General features: G+C 38.8%; 1 protein-coding gene across 1 annotated transcript in view; it reads right to left on the bottom strand.

The window, feature by feature from the left end:
* fstl5 (follistatin-like 5) overlaps positions 1 to 23,391 on the bottom strand; it is a 210,628-nt gene that overhangs the window by 61,985 nt on the left and 125,252 nt on the right. The window contains exons 7-8 of the mRNA XM_059345975.1: positions 11,401 to 11,567; positions 1,225 to 1,345 (exon numbers count right to left, since the gene is read on the bottom strand). Coding sequence (XP_059201958.1) covers positions 1,225 to 1,345; positions 11,401 to 11,567 — 288 coding nt within the window. The remainder of the gene's footprint in view (positions 1 to 1,224; positions 1,346 to 11,400; positions 11,568 to 23,391) is intronic.

Genomic DNA, 23,391 nt, shown 5'->3' with positions numbered 1-23,391 from the left:
GTGCTATAGCGTGCATGTGGTGGGCATAACGTGTAGTTAGTGGTACTGAAGACCACACCAGCATCTAACTGGACCAAAGTGACATTTGCAGGTACATTTACATGCTGTTTAATGTGCTGCAGCTGAGCGGCTAATTAGCTATAGCCAGTTCATGTGAAGGACAACATGCATGTTTATGTACAAAGCTAATGTGGGTTGTTGTAAAAACTGTCTGGCTCTTGTGTTATGTAGCAGGCTGCTGTCTGCCAGTGTTCCTGCTCCATGCTAGTTTTGACTGGCTGATGCCAAACAAGGTCTCCATCTATGGAGACAGACACCAAGTCCCATTGAATTGGTGCAAAACCCAAGATGATAATATAGTTATTTTACCCCTTTTAGTCTATTTTTTCCCCATAAGCATACAGCATGTATGCTGTAGAATAAAAAAAATGCAGTTGATTTTAGACTTCCTGGACAGAGTCTCCAGTTAAGGGTTTTCAACCTCAACATATATTCTCATAAATGGGTTCATATAATTTCTTACAAAAACTTGGCAGCACAAGTCATTAGATGTCCTACGAAAAATGACATGTTACGATCCCAGTTTTCAACACATTACAAGCCATGGACCGTATATAAAGATGGATGGCCTGACAGCTCCCCAAAACATCTTGAGGGTGGAACTTTATCATGCTCCTGTTGGGTCACGAGGGTGTTTTGGACAGAAACATTATACCATAGGTCACTTCAGCACAGACTCCAAATGACACCAGCGCAAGATGGCAGCGGCCATATCAGGGATATTTTGGTTTCACATTTGTATGATGGGAGGAAGTGGAGTCACGCCGTCCATTTATATTGCAGACATGTGAAGCTTGCAGCACTTTAACATTTATCAAACAGTTATTTTAGGCACCAAAACCACTTGGCTAATAAAGGGTTAGAACATTAAACACTACTTTCATAAAAACCTAACTTCCAACTATGAACATCTCCCTCCTGGTTGAAAGTCCTGGGTTCATTTGGGTAATCCGCCTCCCTTCACACCCTCCCGATAGTAGACTTACTGGTGGCTTTTAACATTACATTGCTTCTTCAGTCGACAAGATTATGTGTGATACCTACAAATTCCAGTGCATTACTTTTCATAGGAATAGCTATAAAGGCTTCATGAGAACAGCCTGTGAAACCTGATAATGACAATACTTTAACAAAGTGAATTCTGTCTCTGTGGCGGCCTCTTACCGTTCACTTGAAGACTGTGGATCTGAAAGAGTTTCTCGTAGCCATCAGCATGACAGGTGTAGTTGCCCATGTGGGTTGTGGTCACCTTGGTGATGTACAGTGAGCCATCATCCCCAAAGTCCTATCAGAGAGAGAAAGAGAGAAAAACAGTCTTAATAACTAACAGAGCGCCTTAACGGTCTTGTTCCAACAGTGCAGTGATGTTTGAAGGCGTTTAAAGCTGGAAATGAATGGTTTTAATGGGAATGCAACACGCCTGCAGTGTGCAGATGAGAAGATAAATATGTTTTATAGCATAGAAAATGTAATATACAACCGTCCAAAAAGGCACATTGGAGAGCAATGTCCATCAATCTATGTAGGAAGTTAAAGCCATTTGGTGGCACAGAAAACAAATGAGGAAAATAACTGTTAAGAAAAATAGTTTTGTGGTACATGTCATTTTTCCAATCAGAGTAAAGTGATCTGATGGAAAGGGACTGAGGCCATAATTGATTAGCATAGAAATTACACAGTTTTAGCTGCTTTCAAAAGAAAAACAGGGCTGCAGACATACAGTCAATCAAAAAACGTATGCTGCTCATTTCAAACGTCCCTGAAAAACCCAAAATGCAGCTTTTTTTAATCCTTTGGTTAACATGAACGTCCCACAAATACACAAAACATGTTGCACTTCAGTTCTCATGTGGCCTGTTTAAAATAAAAAAAACAAAAGATGTGATTAAACAGAAACCTATCTATGATGTGAACTTATGCAGAGCAAACTGAACATGATTAATTCATGCTGTGTTGTGGTTATTAGGCCAGTGAACAAAGAAGATGATGCTGGACAAAGAAAGAGAGAGAGAACAGAAGAATAAGTTATTCAGTGGGAGAATAGATAGAAGCCCCCAAAGCTAATGAGCCCATTGACGCTATGCCGGTGTGATGTATCCATTTGGCAAAGAGCGAACGTGTGCCACCTTTTTAAGATCACGTCGCAGTAAAAAGCCATTTTGGCGAGCCATGGTAATGACTTTCTTTGTGTTATATAGAGCGTTATAGTGGTATTATGTTTATCAAAAAAATGTGAAAAACGGGGGGGCGTTGATCATTTCCGACAAAAAATCAACCGCCTCTGCTCTGGATAAAAGTAACTTTTCCTAAAAATAAATAAATATTTTACTTGTAAACTTAAGTTTAAAAACTATTTGTTTATTTTCCTTTGAATTAAGAATATACAAGAGATATCTTGAGTCTATTAAGAGCAGCCTGCCAGGGTCTGAAATGGCTGCAAGATAGAGAGATCCGAGCATGCAGCTTATGAGACATGTTTAGAAATCTAAACATTCTAATTAGAAAAAGTGCAAGTTAAAAAATAGATAATCGGATATTCTGATTATCTTATCTTTCAGAATAGGATAGCACTGACTTGTTTGCAGCATTTTTTTTTTTCGTGAATTAGTCATTGTGGATCTCCTTTAATTTTAGTCAATTTTATTGCCATAAATATATTTTTTATAGTACTAAATTGTTGCTCATTTCATGTAGGGCTTAACACCAACTTTTAAATGTGGGGACATCAGTTTTTAGTTTCAATAACTCAGTCCCTTATACTTAGAGTTTATTATGCAGTTATACATCATCTTAATAATGATAATCTGACATAAAAGAATAAAAGCAAACACATTTTTTGTAGTTTTATTTGGTAATTCATCATCTTTAAATCGAAAGTGTTTTAAGTGTAACACCAATAGTGCTGGTATTGTTGTATTTCTTCAGTGTCATCATGTGATTTGTTTGATTCCACTTCTGACTGTAACAGCCATATTTAAATATCAGTAATCCAACAAATATTAATGTTTATTTATTTAGGCACATGTTTTTCTGTTTGCGGCCCCTGTTGTATAATTATACTGCATGCTAAAAAGCTGTTGCCACTCACAGCAACCAAAGGCCAAAAAATTGGATGCCAATTTCTCAAACTTACAACCAATCAACTGTTAATGCCAAGCCCTGTTCCTGTCATGTGTTAATTGGAAGAATATTGACGATTTCACACATATATCATTTGCATATGTAAAGTAATGTGGTATGTTGTTACTTGAGACTAAATATTACACATAGGTGAGACACTTAATGTGTCTTATTCTTTCGCTTTTACCTGATATTGTTTCTGCTCTTACATTGTAAATAATCAGTCTTATTTTATGTTACAATAACACACATAATTATCCAAATAGATAAAAAGGTTTTGGATATAGAAATGATTTCAAAGTATACATTTGATTAAATGAAATCAAGTGATAATACTACTAATCTTAAGGGACAGCTTATGGACTAAATAACTGCCTGATGTCACAATAATAGGTGTTCGCCTCTTTCTGATGCACAGCAGCTTTTCATAAATCAGGGAGCTCCAGCACTCAGCCTTCATTATAGTCTTCTTCAGTGCCCACTAACTTGATGTAGGCCAAGTGCCAAAACGTGTTCATTCTTGATTGCTGCATCGCATTAAAAAAACATCGAGGAATCTTTTTAGTGTTGTGAACCTTTGCTCTGAAGAATGTCCATGAGTCTGCCCCTGTGCTCCTAACTGCTTATAACCAAATGCAGGGTTTTTTTTTATTGAAAAGTCTCTGTAATTATCAGTCCTCCTTCAGAAAAGTTCATAACAAGAAGAGTGCCTTATATCATTAAATAGTTTTTAACATTTTGATCACATCTTTGCTGGCTGTTTGCGTGTTGACATCCAGCTTCTGCTTAAATGTCTACAGACAAGCGAGGAGTCAGCCCTCATGTTTACAGGCACACAGTGTGTTTATCAGTTCGTCTCGGCGTGCTCCGATCTAACCTACGAGCTCGGTAACGGCTCGAGCTGAGTGAAGCATCAGAGCTTCACAATATGAGGGGAAATCGATGGTGCGTTTTGGCCCCTTGGGCTGAGAGCATATTGTGTCACCTTCTTAAATGAAAAATGAATGGAGGGAGAAATGAAACTCAGAGGGGTGGAACGAGCCACGGCGGAGGCTGTCGACACGATTCCTCCACCTCACCTCACCACCCTCACCTCAGCTATCAGCAGCACCCAGCACCCAGCTCTCTGCAGACAAAGCAGGCCAGCGTACGACTACTCAGAGGGAAGACAAGGGCAGGTAGAGGTTGATTTACAAATAGGCCATAGCCCTCAAGAAACTATAATTAATAAAGCTGTCAGTGCCAGGTCACCCCTGAAAGGACACTAAAGAGCCACCTCATTGGATAGCTAACCTCTGCTCGTGACGAGGCATTTCAGAAAATGGCCTCTGAAGAAGTTTCCTCGTGAAACGTTGTGAGACCACCGCAGTAAGTTGAGTGAAAATACCCCAAGGTGCGATGGAAACATGGCTCCCCAGAATGAAAGCATATTATATGAAACTAAGACGTAGTTTGACATTAAAGAGCAGGTTCACTCAAATAACAAATATCACATTTTCTCACTTGTCTCTGGTGGTATTTAACCGCACAGTTTTGTGTGTCAGTGATTTGAGATTTCAGCTGCTTACATTTCTGCCTTCACACCAATTTAATGAGTTAAAAGTAATTTTGTTTTTTGGTGCTTTGAAAAAATGACATTTAAAAAAGCACCATGTGCTTTTCATGAAACAATGTTTCTCATTACTCAGCATGAATGATACATGCTAGAGGCTGACATTTTTTCCTGGATTCCTGCAGGATAGGAGTCATATTTACTATTTCTCATGTGATAAGACAGGACAGGAGAAAAACAGGAGAGTGCAGGAAGGGGAATCATGATTATAACTAGTCAAGCCGTGGACTTTCTCCCAAGAGAGGGTTCGTTTAAAAAAAAAAAAAAAAGTAAACACCATGTTTTGTAGGTAACTTATTCTTTTTATGTAACTTCCATGGCTCACATCACCCTTGTAACTCCTTCACTTCTGGCATTTACACACATTTATTTACTTTTTAAACTGTCTTTTTAAAATGGTGGTGGGAATGTTATTTTCAGTGTACTGAATCCTCAGAATGTGTTCTTTAAAAAGATAAGTACAAAAGATTTGTACACAGAATCATTCAGTACTAAGTTCTGCACTAAGTGAACTGACAATGGCCATACATGAATAAGCCAGTGAACTGAGAATTAAGTTGGATACAGCTACAGATTGCAAACTGAAAGTTGCAATAACGATTATAAAATACACAGAAACAAGAGTATTAATTGGAGAAAAACTAGCTTACTGTATTAAACCTTGCTAGCATGAATTACTAGGTTTAATTTTATCCAAAGCTTATTTAAACACAAAAAAATAGTTAAATATGCAAAATTACCTTGAAAACTAACCTCATGCCTCTTCAGGGGCTAAAACATAAACATTGAACACCTTGACGTTATCTTTACAGTTTAATCTCAGTTGATTTAGTTTTACCATCGACAGGAAGTCTCTTTTTGTCCTTTCAAAATAAAAGTGTCCGTTATCAAAACAGGTGACTCTCACAGGGATCCAGTTCACTATACTGTTACTTCATTGAACTGGATGGCGGAGGCAGTACGTTCTTTGAACGTCTCACCGAGTGAGACAGAGAGCGAATCAAGAATTTTGTTAACTCCTACTAGTACCTTCAGTACATGAACTGAAACACTGACTGAGATGCCGACAACAAATGGCAGTTCCTTGGAGAGGGCTAAAGGGCGTTCGGTGGCAGAAGGTGGCAATTGTGCACCTATTGGTGGTTGCCAAACATAAACGGAAGAAAAATAAAAAATAAAGTCTGGAGTTGGGTGAACTTGAGCAACTCCGTGCGCACGCTACTTAGCACTTACGGTCTGGAGAGACAGACACACGAGATGGGAGTTGAGAAAAGAACATTTTGCCAAGTAATTTGTTTCTTTAAAGCGTAACGTTCAAGAACAAGACATCACTAGTATTGACAAACTGTCTATTCTGTCGTTTAGGTTGGAGATCTTGTAATTTGGGTCAAACAAAATAGCTGCAAGTAACATTAGCTAACATTGTAATGCTTACTTGCTATCCTAATATTAGAGGAGTCGACTGGGAGTCGAATGGTGTGTAACTGGTGCCTACTATTTCTAAATTTGTTTCTATGAGCTGTGTGCTTTGATGTTTGTCAATGTTTCCTTTCTTTTCTTTTTTGTCAATTAAAACTATCTGCTATGGTCTGTGCAACACCTTGGTCAACATATAATGTTTTTACATGTGTTTATGAGTAAATTAGACTTGACTACCCACGCAGCCACTGTAGCTAACATTATCAATGTAATAGTGGGGTAGTTCAGCACTGTTCCTGATCAAAGCAGTTGTGCCAAGTGTTGTAATATTATAACGTTGCTCCACCTCTTTCCCTGTAAACAGTTTCCACTGGAATTACTTTTTACCAAAGAAACAGACTTAATGAAACTTGTTGACAGTGCTTACTTATTTTTGGTTGATGTTGCTGTTAAATGTATTTTTTTCAATGCTGTGAGCCTCACAAACTAAATTCTGTTTACATAAATGAGTCACACTGTGTGATATCTTCCATCTTTTATATGAGCAAAGCCACTGTTGTTTACTCTGTTTCGAGAATGATTTAGCCTTTTTTTTCTATTTTTAAAATCAAGTATAATTTATCTAATTCATCTTCAATGGGAATGAAAGAGCTTGAGGCTGAGAACCACAGACAGGCTGTGGTCAGAGAATTAGAAGATGAACAAAAATGTGGTTGGTTTTGGTCGTTTTACTAGATTTGTTGACATAAACAAAAATCTACTAATATATTTTTCAGTCTGATTTATCCTTTGATTTGACCAGAATATTTGTTTTGGATGAAATTGATGCATCAGTCGAAGGCACCCTGCTAGCTTTGTGGGCTTTTTGTGAATGTAAAAGGAAAATAAATAGTGAAGTTATGTCTGTTGAGACAGAAACAAAACAAAAAAAACATCCTACCTGGGACGGGATCTGTTAGGGAGTAAAACAGAGGTCAAACATTAAGAAGTTTACCTCAATAAAAGCACAAGAAATATATTTTCAAGCAGACAGGTGACAGCACTGCTGGTGTTGTACTCTGGAATGAATCGCATGATGTTACAGGCAAAGTACAGCATATACCTCAATGTAGATCTACTGTCGGGATAATATAGAAATAGTACAGATGAGTGCATGTGTGGTTCAGGTCTCTGACCACAACATTAACTCAACAATAACAAAAACATTCTCTATATGAGTTGGAGATAAAATAGAACTATTCAGTATGATCTATGTGTTATCTGCTGTATAAAGTCACACAGCTTCATTTATTCATCCTCTGAAAACGACACAGGAAGACTACACAATGCACAGTATGACACAACACACAGATCAAAACTAACTGTAGATATTATAAATGATCACATACATTTAATACATATCAACAATGCAGGGATAATGTTAAACCCACCGGAATAAGGCACCAAAGCATTATGGGAGATAAAAACACACATTCCAAAGGACAAGATAAGAAAGAAGGAGAAGAAAGATTTTGCTCCGATTGTTCTTCTTCCTGCGTTATATCTATTCCTCTTAAGGCTGCAGTCTATTTTTAATAAGTCCATGTTTTTCATTTTCATGACTGAATTCAAAGATTTTGGTACTAAATCAGATATTTCTTAATGGTGACCTTGCAAGTTGACTGGTCCAGCAAGACAGTATTACTGCAAAAAAAGTAGCAGCTTTAAAGAATCTTTCTGCAAAATACACTTTGACTTTGCCGGATTGTCAAACTTTTAAAGAATTATAAAATATCAAATGCATTTTTCATCTTCTGAAATATTTCCGGGGGCCACAGAATCCACAATATCGGCATCCCCAAATGTATACACACACACACACACACACACACACACACACACACACACACAGACATACACAAAACTGTGTCTTTGGCTCGGCCACTCAGGGAGGATTGAAATACTGACAGCCTTGGATGATGATGCAATAGCCAGCAACTGTCAACTTCATGGAATTACAGTAAGCTGCTTTGTCAAAATTTAGAGAGGCTCTATTGAACTCCGGGATACAAGCGCACCACTGGGATTAATGTGCGATCCACTAAGTCTGAATGTCGACAAAATTTCTAAAATAACCACATTCTAAACTGGGAAGGCCTGCAAGATTAGGCTGCATAAACCTCCCATGTGTACTCACAGGAATATGACTCTAATTAAGGCTGGCAGTGGATGCTCACAAATATTAACAGCCTGCAATTATACAGAAATTGTCTGCAAGGCAATTTAGAATTAGTCTGTGGATGCCAGGTGCAGACAAAATCCATTCTCCTCTCTGGAAGGGACAACAATGATTGACTGGAAGTCTGAGAGCCAAAAATAAATCTGGATTAAGCCAGCGATGGTGTGCAGCTAATGTTCTATTGGAACTTCCTCTCACTGCTGCGTGGTTTGCACAGTTTTCTGATGAGCCACAAGAGACTCATGCTGATTCGCTTGCTGCTGGTGTTCGGTGTTCTGGAGGTAATCTGTGCACCAGCAGAGGTTGTAAACTCAGGCTTTGTTAGACACCAACAAAAAATTAAATCTGACAATCGCAGACCTCCGGGGTCAAAATACAGCGAGTTCTCTCAGTCTGAGGAGACGGATTAGTCCCTGTAGTAGTTTAACGTAGTCACACTTCGTGAAGCTGCACTGGCATCAGCCCAGAGTGTAGCATTCACCTCAGAGACAGAGAAAGTGTAATTTTATGCAACAACATTAAATACAGGCAATATAAAGATCCAGGGGGGTACCAAAGTGGTTCAGGGTTAATTAAAATGCAAAGCGTTAGTTGCATCCTCCTTTCAGCTCTGTTTTATCTGTGATGTATAACTCAAGCTATGGGATCTGTAGACTGAAATCAAATTTTCATGTCTCCAGGAGTATGGTGGTTGCAAACCACAAAAGGCCAAGCTGTGATTGATCACCAACACAGCCTGTTCTTCTTTCCACTGTCTCAAAAAAGGGATAAAAAGTGAAGCATGCATCATTCCCCAATGAAAAGGTAAAAAAAGAAGGATTTTCAAAGTTTTGATGCAAACTCATAGCTCGAGATGCATCGATCGATTGGCTGCTGGTCAAAACAGACAATTTTGAGCTGATCGGCCATGAATAGTGACCAGCAGATCAGTTCCATCCTGCGTAGCTATGTGTGCATAATGTGGGCCATTTGTGAATGAATGCTATTTCCCCTCGAGATCCAAGCTAAATTGTAGTGTCTGGCTGCCACCAGCTGATTGAAGTGAGGGGGGTTAGACATGGAATTAGAAACAACTGCGGCTCAGGCTCTCTTAAGGTGGACCGGCCTTGAAGGTGGTCCAGCTAGTCTTATTTTAATGACAGATAGAGTGGGATTTATTGCAATCCATGTTCAGTTAGATCCCCTTTGTCCAGTTATAACACTTTTATTTTGAGATTTGTTTGAGAGAGACTAAGATAATGTATTATAACTTGGGGCAGAAAATGGAAATTGTTGACTAGTCAATGTTTTATTATGGACATGTACTTTAATTTAGATTTTCTATGAAATAAAAGTTGGAAAGATGTGTGTGCCTGCTGTCAATTATAGTTTATAGAAAGAAAGAAAATCTGAATCAGCAGGTCAGGCTTTAAAACTAACTCTACTCGTATCAATGCTCATTTTAAAGGATAAATGGTCTTTTCTGGCTCTTGGGTTATATGCTGTCATTATCCCAACTATTGATGAACTTCACACAAAGCTTTTTTTGGCTACAGTGGATATACTGAACAGCATTTGGCAGCCGAAGCTTTCATCACTGAGCTGACATTTGAATTCAAAATACACCTGTGCAAGATCTGATATTAATCACCGGGAAACTGATGACTGTGTGTGAAGCGCAGACAAAGACCACCTCTGGTCGGGGCTCTGAACTGTGCTATGTGTCTCCAGGCTAAAATCAGGAGATGAAACACAAGTGCGATCTACTGAATTGCAAAAAAAAAAGAAAGAGAAAGAACTAAACCAGTTCTTGGTAAAAGAAATATGAAAGATAGATCAAAGCCTGCCATGACCTTACAAGGCCTCGCACCCCTTTTTTCCTTGTGTAAATCCTCCAAAAGATATTCAGAGCTTTTTCGAGAAATAATCTGACTTGACATTTCCTTTTTTTGTTACACCCAGCACTTGCATACATCTTTTCTGGCTATGAATTGCTTAAAAGCAGTCATAATATATTATAGAAAATGACTGAAAAAGGCAAACTGTGGGAAAGCTGTTACTCTCGTATGCACGGTCTGAAGATCCCTTCATGGCGTCTACGGCGCTCTTTATGGGGATCACACATCACCAACAACCAGAACCAGCAGACTAGTTTAGAGCCAGTTGATGGTGCCAAGGATGACTGGCGACAGCTGGGCGCCTCTTACTCATTTTAAGGGTCATCAACATTTAATGTTACATTAGTGGCTTCGCTGGGTCTCCCTTTATCTACTGCGACAGTGTTGACTTAATTATGCACAGCAGTATCACACTCATCTTGGTCAGCGCTGACACACAGAGAGGGAGAGGGTAAGGCTAAGGAGGTCTGCCTCTCCTGTACCTCGCCACATCTTTGCTCCTTTTGATGTGGATGAAAGTGACACAGAGGGCTTTCTAGAGCTGTGCATGCACATTAACACACTCACACACACACACATACGCGCATAGAGTCTTTCACTCAGTTGTAAAAGTAGGTCCTTCCTCTAGGGCTGAACCCCTTTGGTATCCCCCTTCATCTTCTCTCTTTGTCTGAAATCCCTGTCCCTCCCAGCAGTCTCTAAACACAGACACCAGGAACACAAACTGACATCCTGGATTACTGTCAGGCCGACAATACAAAGCCAGCGCCAACAGTCAAATAAAATGTGCTGACAATCTGAGCCACTGCCAACAAAAATAAAGTTGATATATGATATGATGAGAAAGAAATATAGGATAAAATTATCTTAGATTTGCAGCTCCGGCTGTGAAGCAGTCATTAAAAATTGATGCTTCACAATGTGAAAACACGATAATTAGACCTGTGCACAGCATGTGTTAGAGCCATTCATCTAGCCTATAATTATGCACAGGTATCTGTCTACCTATCTGTGCATCTACTATTTAATGCCTACTTTACAACCCATTTATCTATCTATAAGGATGACATGAGAGAGAGTGATTTGGCTCTTACGTTGATGTCTTCCAGGTTCAGGGAGTTTAGATACTGATGGTTTCTCTTCCACAGTATCGGAGGCCTCCGCTCTCCTGTGATGGCACATGTCAACACAGCGCTCTGGCCGACTGTTACTGTGGTGACGCTCACTTTCTGGTCATCTGGAAGTGTGAGCAGGTACACGTCTGAAGAGGAGAGAAAACAAAATGTCAAAAAAATGTCAGAAAATCTTGTATCTCATGGCACCGACATACTGTATGACTTTCACAGTCATAAGGTTTCTTTAGCGATCAGATTACTGACCACAATGACTGCTTTCTTTTAATGGGGCATCTTGAAGTTGTTTGTACACAAGTGATGAGTGACAGCAGGTCACACAAATTACAAGATATTTCACAATAAGATGAATCTCTGGCAAGTCTGTCTGGTCTTGAAATGACCTTGATGATTAGTTGACTAAAAGATTGTTTTGGTCTTAGATTTCTTTAGTCAATAAGTAATTTATTGTGTTTTTTTTCATGCTAAATTATTGTCACAAGAAACTTTTGAGTACATTTCTGGTAAACACAAGATTTAAAGTGCAGTTTTTCCATTTTTCCTCATAGAGAAACTCTGTAATACCGACCTTTCGACTAAATCCACTCATGAGTGTGTTAGTTTATTAAGAATGTCATCAGTCACCCATTTAGTCGATGAATCACATGTGCAAAGTGATACAGGAAAAGACACAAGACCACATGTGAGACTTGAGTTCTCTCCTTCTAAAACAGATGTTCACAAGAAGCTTGTGATTCAAGTTGTTTGAGCCTGGAGAGAAAAAGAAAAGATGTTTCCCTCACCCTGTATCTTGCACTCTCATTGGTTTAATGTCTTTGCTGCTTTCATTACCAGTCAAAACAGATTTCACGCTACAAGGTCTGGACTCAAAAACATGTCCAGAAATGTAACCTGTTAGATATCTCCTCAGTGTCTGCAATGCATTAACACATCTCTCAGATCACATCTTTCGCTCACAGGAAGGACACGTGATTTGCCTCTGATCACCAAAAGTTGTCTGCGAGTGAAAAATCAGGGTTAAAATCGTGACGTGTAAACTGACTGACTTAGTCAAAGCTTTGAGAAATTAAATTAAATTGCTTGGTGGTAAGAGTGGCAACATAGAAGTTATCAGTAAAAACTTTTAATTTGAGTAAGTTAGTTAGTAAGAAAACTCTGTTATGTCAGAGTCTGCCTATACTTTATACATCAAATTTGATGGACCTCTGTTTCTTATAACAACTTAAAATTCAGAGGAATCAACCCACTGAGATACATCACAGCAAAAGAATTCCTGTTTTGCACACATTTTTCTCTTAATGAAGCCTGAAAACAAGAATACCGAACACAAGAGTGTCTCAATTAGCTGCTGTTGTGCTACAGAGGCAGATGTTTTTTTAGTTAAAGATGCACTGAGGCAGCACAATTATTGCAATTTGTAAAGTAATGGGAAGGAATTAAGTTAAATGTTCGTAAATACTTTGCATAATTTATGTAATGATACAATAATGGAAGCTGGGTCTCCCCGAGGACCCGGGGTTCACTACTGAGTAGCTCTTTTTCACGGTACAGAATAGACAATTCTGGACTGCTGAAACCTCATCTGAAGCGTGCTGTTTTGTAACTAGATGGAATATTTTTACCATGCTCAGTGCTCTGAGAGTTAAAACAGGCTAGGCTCTCAACATTGTTGTAAAAAGCCCAGGAGTGCATCCTTTCTGATGAAAGTAACATGGGGAAAAAAAAATCCTGTGCTGTCAGAGAGGCATGGAAACACAGAACCGAGACCTCGACCAGAGTCGGTGCTTTGCTCCATTCAGTATTCCTACAATGCTCAAAGTTTTTGAAACATGTTTCCCGTGCTGCTGAGATGTTCTCTGCTGTTAATTTCTACCCATTACTGAGAGAATTATTGCCACAGGGAGAATCCACTTTGGGTTGGTGAGAGGTCAGCATGGCTATGGTTGGTTAACGCCTTTTGTGTGTCCAGTATTTCGATGAGACAATGAGCACAATGTACACTCATCCATTCTGTGGTGGTATTATGTAACGCGGCCTGTGAGAGAATGCGTTTTAATCTTTCTCTTGGGTAATGAGCAACAGAGCAAAAGGAAACAGAGACTCAATTTGTTCTGCTCCTAAGGGCATGAAATACAAAACCTAATGAAAGAGCAGGTCCAGCAGACAGTGTTCGCTCGCCACAGCCCAGAGAATCAGGATGAGAGCACCTTCAATTACAGCGTGACTCCGGTGGCCCCGTACCAATGGCTTCTGAATGCTGTTTTAACCTTCTCACTCATTTACCGTGTTTGTTCCACTTGTTTTGTCTTTGAACTGTGAACTTAGCTCGCCCGTTAGATCCAGGCCAATCAGACTGGAGCCGTGAGACAACCCGTACTTCTTTTCAGTGGGAATCTCCAAGTTAAGACTTCTAATCTCTCATTTGGCCCAATGAAACCCCGCTTAAGCCCGGGCAAATCTCCGCCAGGATTACATCAAAATTAGAGGATTAATAACAGCCGTTTCTTCTGAGTGGAGTATAACTCTAAGTTTACATGATTATACTGTTAGTGGAGAGTTGATTAGACTCTGTGGTTATTCATGAGGCTGACTTTTGTTCTCTTTGTGTTTCTTTAAAATATGCAGAAGCTTAACCGTTTGTTTCATTTCATTTAATACAGTAAACAGTTTAAACAATAGGCCTACATAAATCCTGGTTCAAAAAAGTTTTCAAACAAATACAATACTTTAATCATTCATGTATTTCTCTTTTTTTAACCAAGTGTGGCACGCAATCAACAGCTAATTTGCATTTTTTAATTTTCACAATTACTTTTTTTTTTTCTCCACTTTTTATTTTTATAAGTGTTACTGTAAACTGTGATCAATTTGCTCTTGCTGCAAGAAACAACTTGGGTGCAAGAAGACCTAAAGTCTAGGTGAAAATTACCTTCTCAGGCAGCTAGTATTTTAATAAATTGGTTCATTTATTTTGAATAAATTTGCAAAATGTGTTGTAAGATGTTTCTGTTATTGTGCATATCAAGAAGTTCAAAACAGCTTTGCAAAACAGTAGAAAGCTGTTTCTGCTTCACTTTCTTCACTGCTTTGAGGATAAAAACACCTTACAGTATAACCCCAATCCAAAAGAAGAACATGAACAGAATGCGTCGAATCCAGAATGACTTTACATATTTACAAAAGAACCTCCCCAGTTTGAGCATTAGATATCTTGTCTATGTGCTGTATTCAGTTGAATATTTATGTATTCCGATTTTATTTTTCCCAGCGCTCTAACTGCTTCCACAAATATTTAGACAATGAGATTTTAAAGTAATCATCAGTGACGTGAGTATAATAGTGGGTAATGGCAAATAATAGACCAGCTTGTACAGTGTAACATCACTTTATTGTAATGCAGTTCCCATCTGGAACTGGTTGTGGTATTTGCCATACCCAAAGTAGCATAATGTCACAGTTAACCTAAAGATAAAACCAAATAACTGTAGAAGCTAAGAAGCTACAATATCTATTGTGTCCTGATTCATAGTGTGTGTGTGTGTGTGTGTGGGGGGTGGGGGGGGGGGGGGGGGGGTGGGTGAAGAGAAATGACACTGTGCTGCAACAATTGTCTTTCAGTTTCTTTCAGTTTGATTGAAGATGTTAATTTTTAAGGATTCTGTTATTCTACAGTACCAAGAAAGAAGAAAAAAAAAAATCCCCAAATTAAAACCTCATACCTATTAATCTAAATAGTCACATATTACGATCCAGTCTTATATAGTTGATGATGATAATAAGTATTTTTAGTTAATTAACTCTATACAAATAAATCAGTAAGGTCTGTTACTATTACTGCTATGGGTCCCTTTTGATTCCTTTTCTGCTATCTTTTTTCATACAGATTAAGTTAGTTATCCTAATTAATAATATTGTTATAAATTCCTGATTAATTATCTTGAAACCAGGATTTTTTCTCCCTGATAATAGTCATGGTACGAAATCTTGCATGGTGCCCTCCCTACCAGTGTTGGGCTAACACCTCTGTGACGGGTGACAAAAATTGAGCATCATCAATCCCATGAAACCAGTGTGAGTACGAGCTGCCACACTATTGCATCAGATTGTATCTCATATTACAGCAGCTGCTCTTGTTGCAGTATAGTAACAAGAATATATATACATATATATATATATATACATTTTATAATAATTTTCAACTCTGTTGTAATAGTACTTGTGATGTTTGGATTATACACTTTTTTATTTAGCCCTTAACTGTAGTACTTTGATATTTTCTAAATACCAAATTACCTCATACACACACACACACACACACACACGCACACACACACACACACACACACACACACTAAAAAGAAGAAATGAGAAAGCAGATTCAAACATCCATTATTGAGCAAAAACATGATCTTACTCATTCATTAGTCAGTCTCTTTCACTGGTTGGTGATAAGAATGTCTTGTGATGGCCTGCACTGAGGGAAATCCTTTCTGTCATAAACATAACCCATCACTTGTATTGATCTACGACAGAACGGGTTTAAATGGTACATGAAGAGAAATAACCAACTTCATAAAGAGACTGAAATGTTCCCCCTGTGGACATCATAATGTGACAGAGATCATTTGATGGAACCCGTTTGATCAGTTAAGAGCTGTTTGTATGTAATGAAGACATGACAACGGCAGTCAGCGGGGCTGATGTGAGAGCCAACATGGTCAGAGAGAAAATAAATGACTGGAAACAAGTGAACAATGGTGAACTAAAGCTTTCTGCTTTCACAAGGCCTCATTAAAACTCCATTTCATCCAGTGAGGCAACTTTAGTTCTGTTCAGTAGTTATTTTCAAACAACAAAATGGTTGTTTCAGGGCTTACAGATATTCTTCTGTCGTTAGCTGTGATAACAAACTGTGAGAACAAACTGACACTAAATGCCTCAGACTGCAGATCTGCAGCCGCCACAGCTGGGACATTGTAAAGTCATCCAACTTGTCAAATATTAAATTCTGGTGGCCTTTTCTCATCCGGCAAGGCGGAACAAATAAAGCACAAAGTGTCCTAAACTGAGGTGAGTAAGTGCTTCCTCCAGAGAAAGCAAAACTTAATCGTATCAGACCTTTTGACTCTGGTGTTTCTTTGGTAAAATATCACAACTCACTGGGACGGCAAATGTGTTGTTTATTATGACAGGCTGGGTTTTATTTTTTTTCTATAGCTCTGGCCGTGAGTTCTATCGGTTAGGATAACATTTTACAACCCTGATGTAATGAAAACAGATTGCAATAGTTTGCTTATCCTTTGTGACATTACCTATAATCAACTGAAATTGTACAGACAATATATTTCATTGTCAAACTGATACACTTTGGTTTTTGTAAATATACACTCTTTATATACGTTTTACACAGCATCCCAACTTTTTTGGAATGAAGGTTGAAGGTATGAAAACCGGAATCTGGAAGAAAAAAATCCCCACATTACTAAAAGAAACTGCTGAGATTTATAAACAAGCAGATCATTTTGCCAGATTAGTTAAATGGTAAATGGACTGCATTTGTATAGTGCTTTTCTTATCATAGAGACCAATCAAAGTGCTTTTTCTCTCCAGGTCAGCATTCATATACATATACACATACATATATACTGGTTCCTGAGGCTATCATGCAAGGTGGTGAGCAATTTGGGGTTCAATATCTTGCACAAGGATACTTCAATGACACTGTGTAATGACGCTATGTCCTCTAACCCAGCCATTCTGAACCTTGGGGTCCCGACCCCAATTGGGGTCACAAGATGATTTCTGGGGGTCGCCAAATCATTTTGGAAAAAATATAAATGCACAAAATGAATATTAAATTACATATTTTCAAACAGGGATATGTTTTAGTTGTTGTCTGCTTCATTATTTGTCCAACATTCGTCGTATCTACTGAGTTTGTATGATCTGAACTGTGAGATTCTGTCCAGTGAGCACAGCGAAAAAAAAAAAAAAAACTGGCTGTTGTTGATTCACCGCAGCTGCAGTTTGCTAGCAGCTAGCTATAACTGATGCTGGAAAAATGTAGCGATGGCTGCAAAGAAAAGCTCCAGACTGGGTCAGCAGCAGCAGCAGGGGTCCCAATGTCTACCAGCAGAAAGCTTAATGGGACCACCAGCCCAGAAACGGAGGGCAGTGGGGCCGACACCAGCTAGGCTCCCTAAATATCATACCCACTTCTTCAAGTATGGCTTTTCATGCATGACAAACAATAACACAGAATATCCACAGGGTGTCATTTGCTCTAAAGTGCTGGCAAACGAAAGCTTGAAACCAATAAAACTGAAGAGACAAGGGGGGGGTGCATTAACATGCATGTTAAATTGGGGGTCGCGACTCATAAAGGTTGAGAACCACTGCTCTAACCAACAAGATCGACAGAATAGACCATTTATCAATACTACTATTATTAAAAAAGCGGAAGTTACAAAAAATAATTTACTTTTGTTTTCACATGGGACACAAACCTCGTTCTCCTGGATGAAAGTCCACCGTTCGACCCATCCACCTCACGAGTCTCTCATTTATAAAACACTTTGCATGAAAGTGTCTGCTGAATGAAATTATACCATTGTAACATTCACTTTTTCTTCCAAAGAAATGTATCTTTTTGGTTATATCTACAAATTCAGTGCATTTTTAAAGAGCTTTCAGCTTAAATAAAATACATTAATCTTAGTGAAATACTGTAACACAACATTGGGATAAATGATGTCAAGCAAAGAAAACAGATATCAATAGGAGAGTAGGAAAAACAACACTGCAGAGAAAGTGAAAGACATTAAATCAGCTCTGATGCAGAAAGTGAAGAATTAAGGAAAGTAGATCTTCCATCAGTCACGCATGGCTAATCCATGATCCTCCTCCTCCCCTGACACTGATAGCACTATACAGCCAGCAGATCAACACACCATGCAGCCACTTGGCGCTCTTCGTGATGTTGAGGTGGTGGTGGGTGGATACGCTGACAAAAATCTCCTTCAATAATGTCCTCCCTAACCATTCAATTACAGCCCCCTTGTATCTTAATGCTTTCGGAATACGCTGCGAGCAACAAACTCGATTTGCTGCTGATCCCCAGTGGGGATAGAAATGTGTGAAGTTATAGGGAGAATTTAAAGAAGAAAGTGGGCAGACACACGGCCGGGCGGGCTCCATCATAGCTTCAGCTGGTGCATGGAGGAAAGAGGGGAGGGAGGGAGGAAGGAAGAGAGGGTTAGAATCCGACCTGAATGAGAAACTCCTGGGAGAGATGGGGAGTCTGGGCTGCTGGAACCGACTCAAAGTCTTTGAGTCCCGCACCTCCTCTGTGAGAGATTTATCAGAGGAGGGAGTGGCCTTGGCTCCTCTTTTTTGTCTGATTTGAGGCCTGAGGGACTCGGCCCCCTGAGAAGGATCAACCTTCACCATCCAACCTGTAATTAGTGATTAACGGTGAAGTCCAGACTTTTGATTTACTCTGCTCTGCTCCCAGAATGGGATGTTGGTCAGTGCCACGGCGAGAGGTAAATCACCTATTGCACTGGAGGCAACAAGCTTGTCAGGGAAAATAGCCTGGGCCTGCAGGATGTAGCGAGGGGCCGGCTGTATGAAGACAAATTGCACTAAGGTTGCTTAGCCAACCCCCTTACTCCATCCTCTATCATGCTCTGTCGCTCTCTTTCTCCAACACATGCCCGCTCGCTCCGTCTCTCTCCACCGAGTCCCTCATTCCTCCAGCCCACTCCCTCTCTCTCCCTCTCAATGATGTTCAGTATTACTAAAGCTGAACGGCTGTGTACCCCCAATTGCTTTGAGTTTGACATTCTGAAGTGGAGATACAAGTATTTTCCCTGATGCCGAGTATTCATAGCCCATACGCAAAGACTCAAAGGGGAAAACAACACACACGCGCACACAAAAAACAACAGAATACACACTCCTGCCTCTGATCTTGGATGGTTGAGTTGATTTGTGCCAACTCTCTCCCAAAGCAAGAAGAATAGAGTTTCTGTTTTTTGATACCAAAGATAAGCGACTCTGAGGATTTGAATGTTTGACAGAGAAAGAAGAGAGCTTGAACGTTGAAACATACACACTCCTCCTTTGTCTAACCAAGGAAAATACTTATTTCTGCTTTTAATGTCGAGCTGCCGCCACTTGTCGCGCTGCTAAACAAAGTGGATCCCTGCTGTACAATAAGGCAAAAATAGCAAAAAATAATCAGGTGATCTTTAAGCCCATAAAGACGGGGAGAAGTCATACTGTCTCAGCTCCACACAAAGACACATTCCATGTTTAGAAGAACAAAAAATCTAACCTGACTGTGATGTTGAGTGTGGAAACACAAATAAAAGCATGTTAACCTTATGATGATTGTTTTGTATTCAGAGTAAAAAAACAGTCTGCAAGCTGAAGATTGTAAACTAACCTGAAAGAAAATGAGATCTTACAGACAAACATGACACCTTTATTTAACCCAATCACAAGAAATAAGTATTTCTGGCGACTGCCTCAGTTCACTCCTTTTACCTTATGACATTTAACCATATTTGTCTTTGACTTTCTTTGGCAGTATGTGATAACATTTCAAATTGACCACTACTTCTTCAATTCTGTCACCCAACAAAACATATGACGGCATTTCCAGTAGCTTACGGAGCTGACTCCTCTGCTGTGATTGGTGTTTGCCTCCAGTTTTTGCTCCTATGCCGTAATCATGACTACATGTTCCTCTATTATATCTTTAAACAAAACAGAGATCATAGTTTTCTCTCCCTGTGCTATTGTAAAAAATTGTCTATTTTATTTTATTGTTTATTTTAGTCTGCATGCTTTTCACCCAAATAAGGTTGAGCCTTTGCCTATTAAACTTTTTAATTTTACTCTCATGAACTATCAAATGGCAGTGTGTTTCCTTCCACACACACCACCTCTCTCACACTTATCTATTTATTGTCTATTTTATATTTGTTTGTTTTTTATTTATTTTAGGGCCTCCGCTTTAGTTTTCTAGTGTTCTATTCTGTTCTATCTTGAGTACCTGAGTACATCATTTTGTTCCACCTCATGAACCAACATCCCCATAATGGCAATAAACTTTCTTGAATCCTTGAATATATATAAAGAAAGTTACAAAACAGCCTAACATAAAACAACCAAGTGAAATTTAGAGAGAAAACAAGAATAAGGCGAAACGATTTTTGTTTCTTTTGTTTAAAGTCGTTTAATTTGTCCGTCTTATGGATATTGAAATAACTTCATAAGACCATTTGGGTCTTTAATCTATCCAGCACTTTTCTTGTGTATTGTGTGCTTTATATCTCGTGCAAAATAAACAAACTAAACTGAGAAAACAAGAAAGAGAAACATAGAACAGATGTAAACATCGGAGGCTTGTTATCTCCACATCACAGACTTATAACTAGGATCTTCTGAGCATCTTTGAATATAATAACTTCAGTCAACATCGTCTGAGACAGTCACACTCCACATCTGCATGACTGAATTGATCAATATAAATTAATATGTTGTTTGTTTACATGGAAAACTCTGCAGCTCAACTTCAGGTCAAAGAACTTTGGCATCGTGTCGAGGGCGGAATTACCTTTGATGTGGTTTCTTAGCTTTCCTACTTAAATAAGATTATTCTATAATGCTGTGAACAGTCCCAATCCAAGGAAAATATATCCCCGGCACAGCTGCAGTGACCAGTCTTTTCAGTATCTATCAGCATCTCCAGCAAGCCAAAAGAAATAATAGTGTTTTCGGAGCATTATCGCTATTAAAAATGCAGAAATTACAGGTGTTAGGTAGAAGGCGAGAGGATAATTATTACCCCCTTCCTCTCTCCTCCCACAAACATTATACACATCAAGATGGCTGTAAAACATTAACAAATGGCCTTAGTGAGTGCATTACCTCTGGCTGATCTGCCTCAAGTCTGTTTCCAAAGCAGCTGTTGGAGAGATCCTGAGGGACGGCCGGCATTAGTATGCAACAGAGCCTAAGAGGAGCTCTAATTGGATTAATTTTATCACAGCTACCTTGTGGAAAACAACTAATGAAAAATCCCCTATCTTGCTGCAATAAGTAAATCATAGAGCACTTAAGCTTTAGCATAAGAGAGGCTGTGATTTAATTGTTCCATCATATTTCACACACATAAGCTGCATGCTTTTTAACTATATCAGATTGCATTGTTTATTTTATTTTATTGAGGGTTTAATGTTGAGTGACACCTGTTCCTTCACCATTTAGAGCAGCATCAAAAACACATTTGCATGTTTGTGTGTGTTAAGATGGCAGTTTATTAACAAGGTGCATCAGTTAACCCTCTGACCCCCACCAGCCGGCCGAGATTTAAGTGTATGTTTTCTTCAAAAGATCGCCAAAGAAACACCGTTAATTGTAGAAAAGAAACTGGAAAAACAGACATTATCGTCATCTTTACGACAGTCCTTGAACATATCAAAGGTTACAAACGTTTCTGTTAGAAAAAATAACAAAAATTAAGCTTTAAATTGTTATATTCCTGTCAAAATGACTTTATTCTACGTGTCTTATTTAAAATGTCACCAAAAAAACAAACTGTTTGAAATAACTAGATCCTCTTAAAACTTCACTTGACAAATATTCACTGAATACCGGACAGAACTGCAGGCTGTTTACACAGAACAGAGAGGAGGGGAGAGGAGAGGTAGATGTTGTAAAAATGTTTTGAAAGAGTAGTTCAATACGTATATTACGGCTGTGTAGAATCATTCCTTTTCAATATTTATGACAATTGTGGGCTCTTGGACAATTATTATATATATAAATTCCATTTTATTCCACTTAAAATATACTTTTTTATTTTTTTACTTTAATAGAAATTCCACTTGCTTTTTTCTTCTTTTATGATTCATGTCTTTATAACTGTATTATTCTGCACAAGACATTGTGGAGTTGTTGCCACTTCTAGCCACAATTGTGCTGTTACAAGTTTCATATATATATTTTATATATTGCGGTGAAAAAGAAGGCCACAGTGAGGAAAAATGTAAAAAAGAACAAAAAAAAAGACAACCCTGAAAGTGCTCATGGTTCAGAGGGTTAACTTCAGCCATTACAAACTCAGAGAGGGTTACAGTACAGTATGCTGCTTCCACCCTTCTGTATAAACGAGTCTTACATCAGCATCGCAGCACACTCGGGATGTTGGGTGCCAACACCTCCAACTGCATGACAGGAGACGTTAAATGTTGAGAAAAGAGGATGAATGCAGCAATCTGTTTACACTGAACTGCTAAACAATCCTGACAGCCAGAAAAGCACATTGAACCTCTCGCAGTCAGAGGGCACTCAAATATATTTTAAGAGAAGGTTTCTTCTTACTGTGAATATAAACCAGAGACGTCAGTGGCGCGTGAGCACTACTGAAGCGTTCATTCATTGAATCCACAAAGACCTCTGTAATGGAGTCACTGTCCTCAGAACAAGCTGCCCTGACAGCAGCAGGACACGCTGTCTACACCACTAACATCTGAAAATAATGGACAGAAAATTGTCTTAAAGTAAACTCCATTAAAGTCCACCTTTAGATCTCCATAGAAACCACTTCGCTCACACTGAAACTGGGGCTCTTAAGTGTTAATTAACAATGGAGTTGATAACATATAGAACAAGCAGTTCTGATTTATGTGATGTGAACAACTGCAGATGCAGATTACACTTCACAAAGCATACCAGCAGAAAAATAAAATAAGAGTTGTAGCAGTAAAATATACAGGAGGTTGCACAGTGATGCACATCTCATGGGACTGGGTGTGGAAGCTTTGAAAAGGCTGCTGGTTTGGATTGGCCTTCATTCGGCTTTATTCTTCTGTCAAAACTCATTCTGCAGTTATATTTTCATTTATTGTGTGTATCTTTTTTGGGATCTAATACTTTAAA

The sequence above is a fragment of the Centropristis striata genome, chromosome 12 (genome assembly GCF_030273125.1).
Source record: "Centropristis striata isolate RG_2023a ecotype Rhode Island chromosome 12, C.striata_1.0, whole genome shotgun sequence".
Lineage (NCBI taxonomy): Eukaryota > Metazoa > Chordata > Actinopteri > Perciformes > Serranidae > Centropristis > Centropristis striata.
Note: the sequence above shows the minus strand (reverse complement) of the source record. Positions and strands in the feature narration are given on the sequence as shown.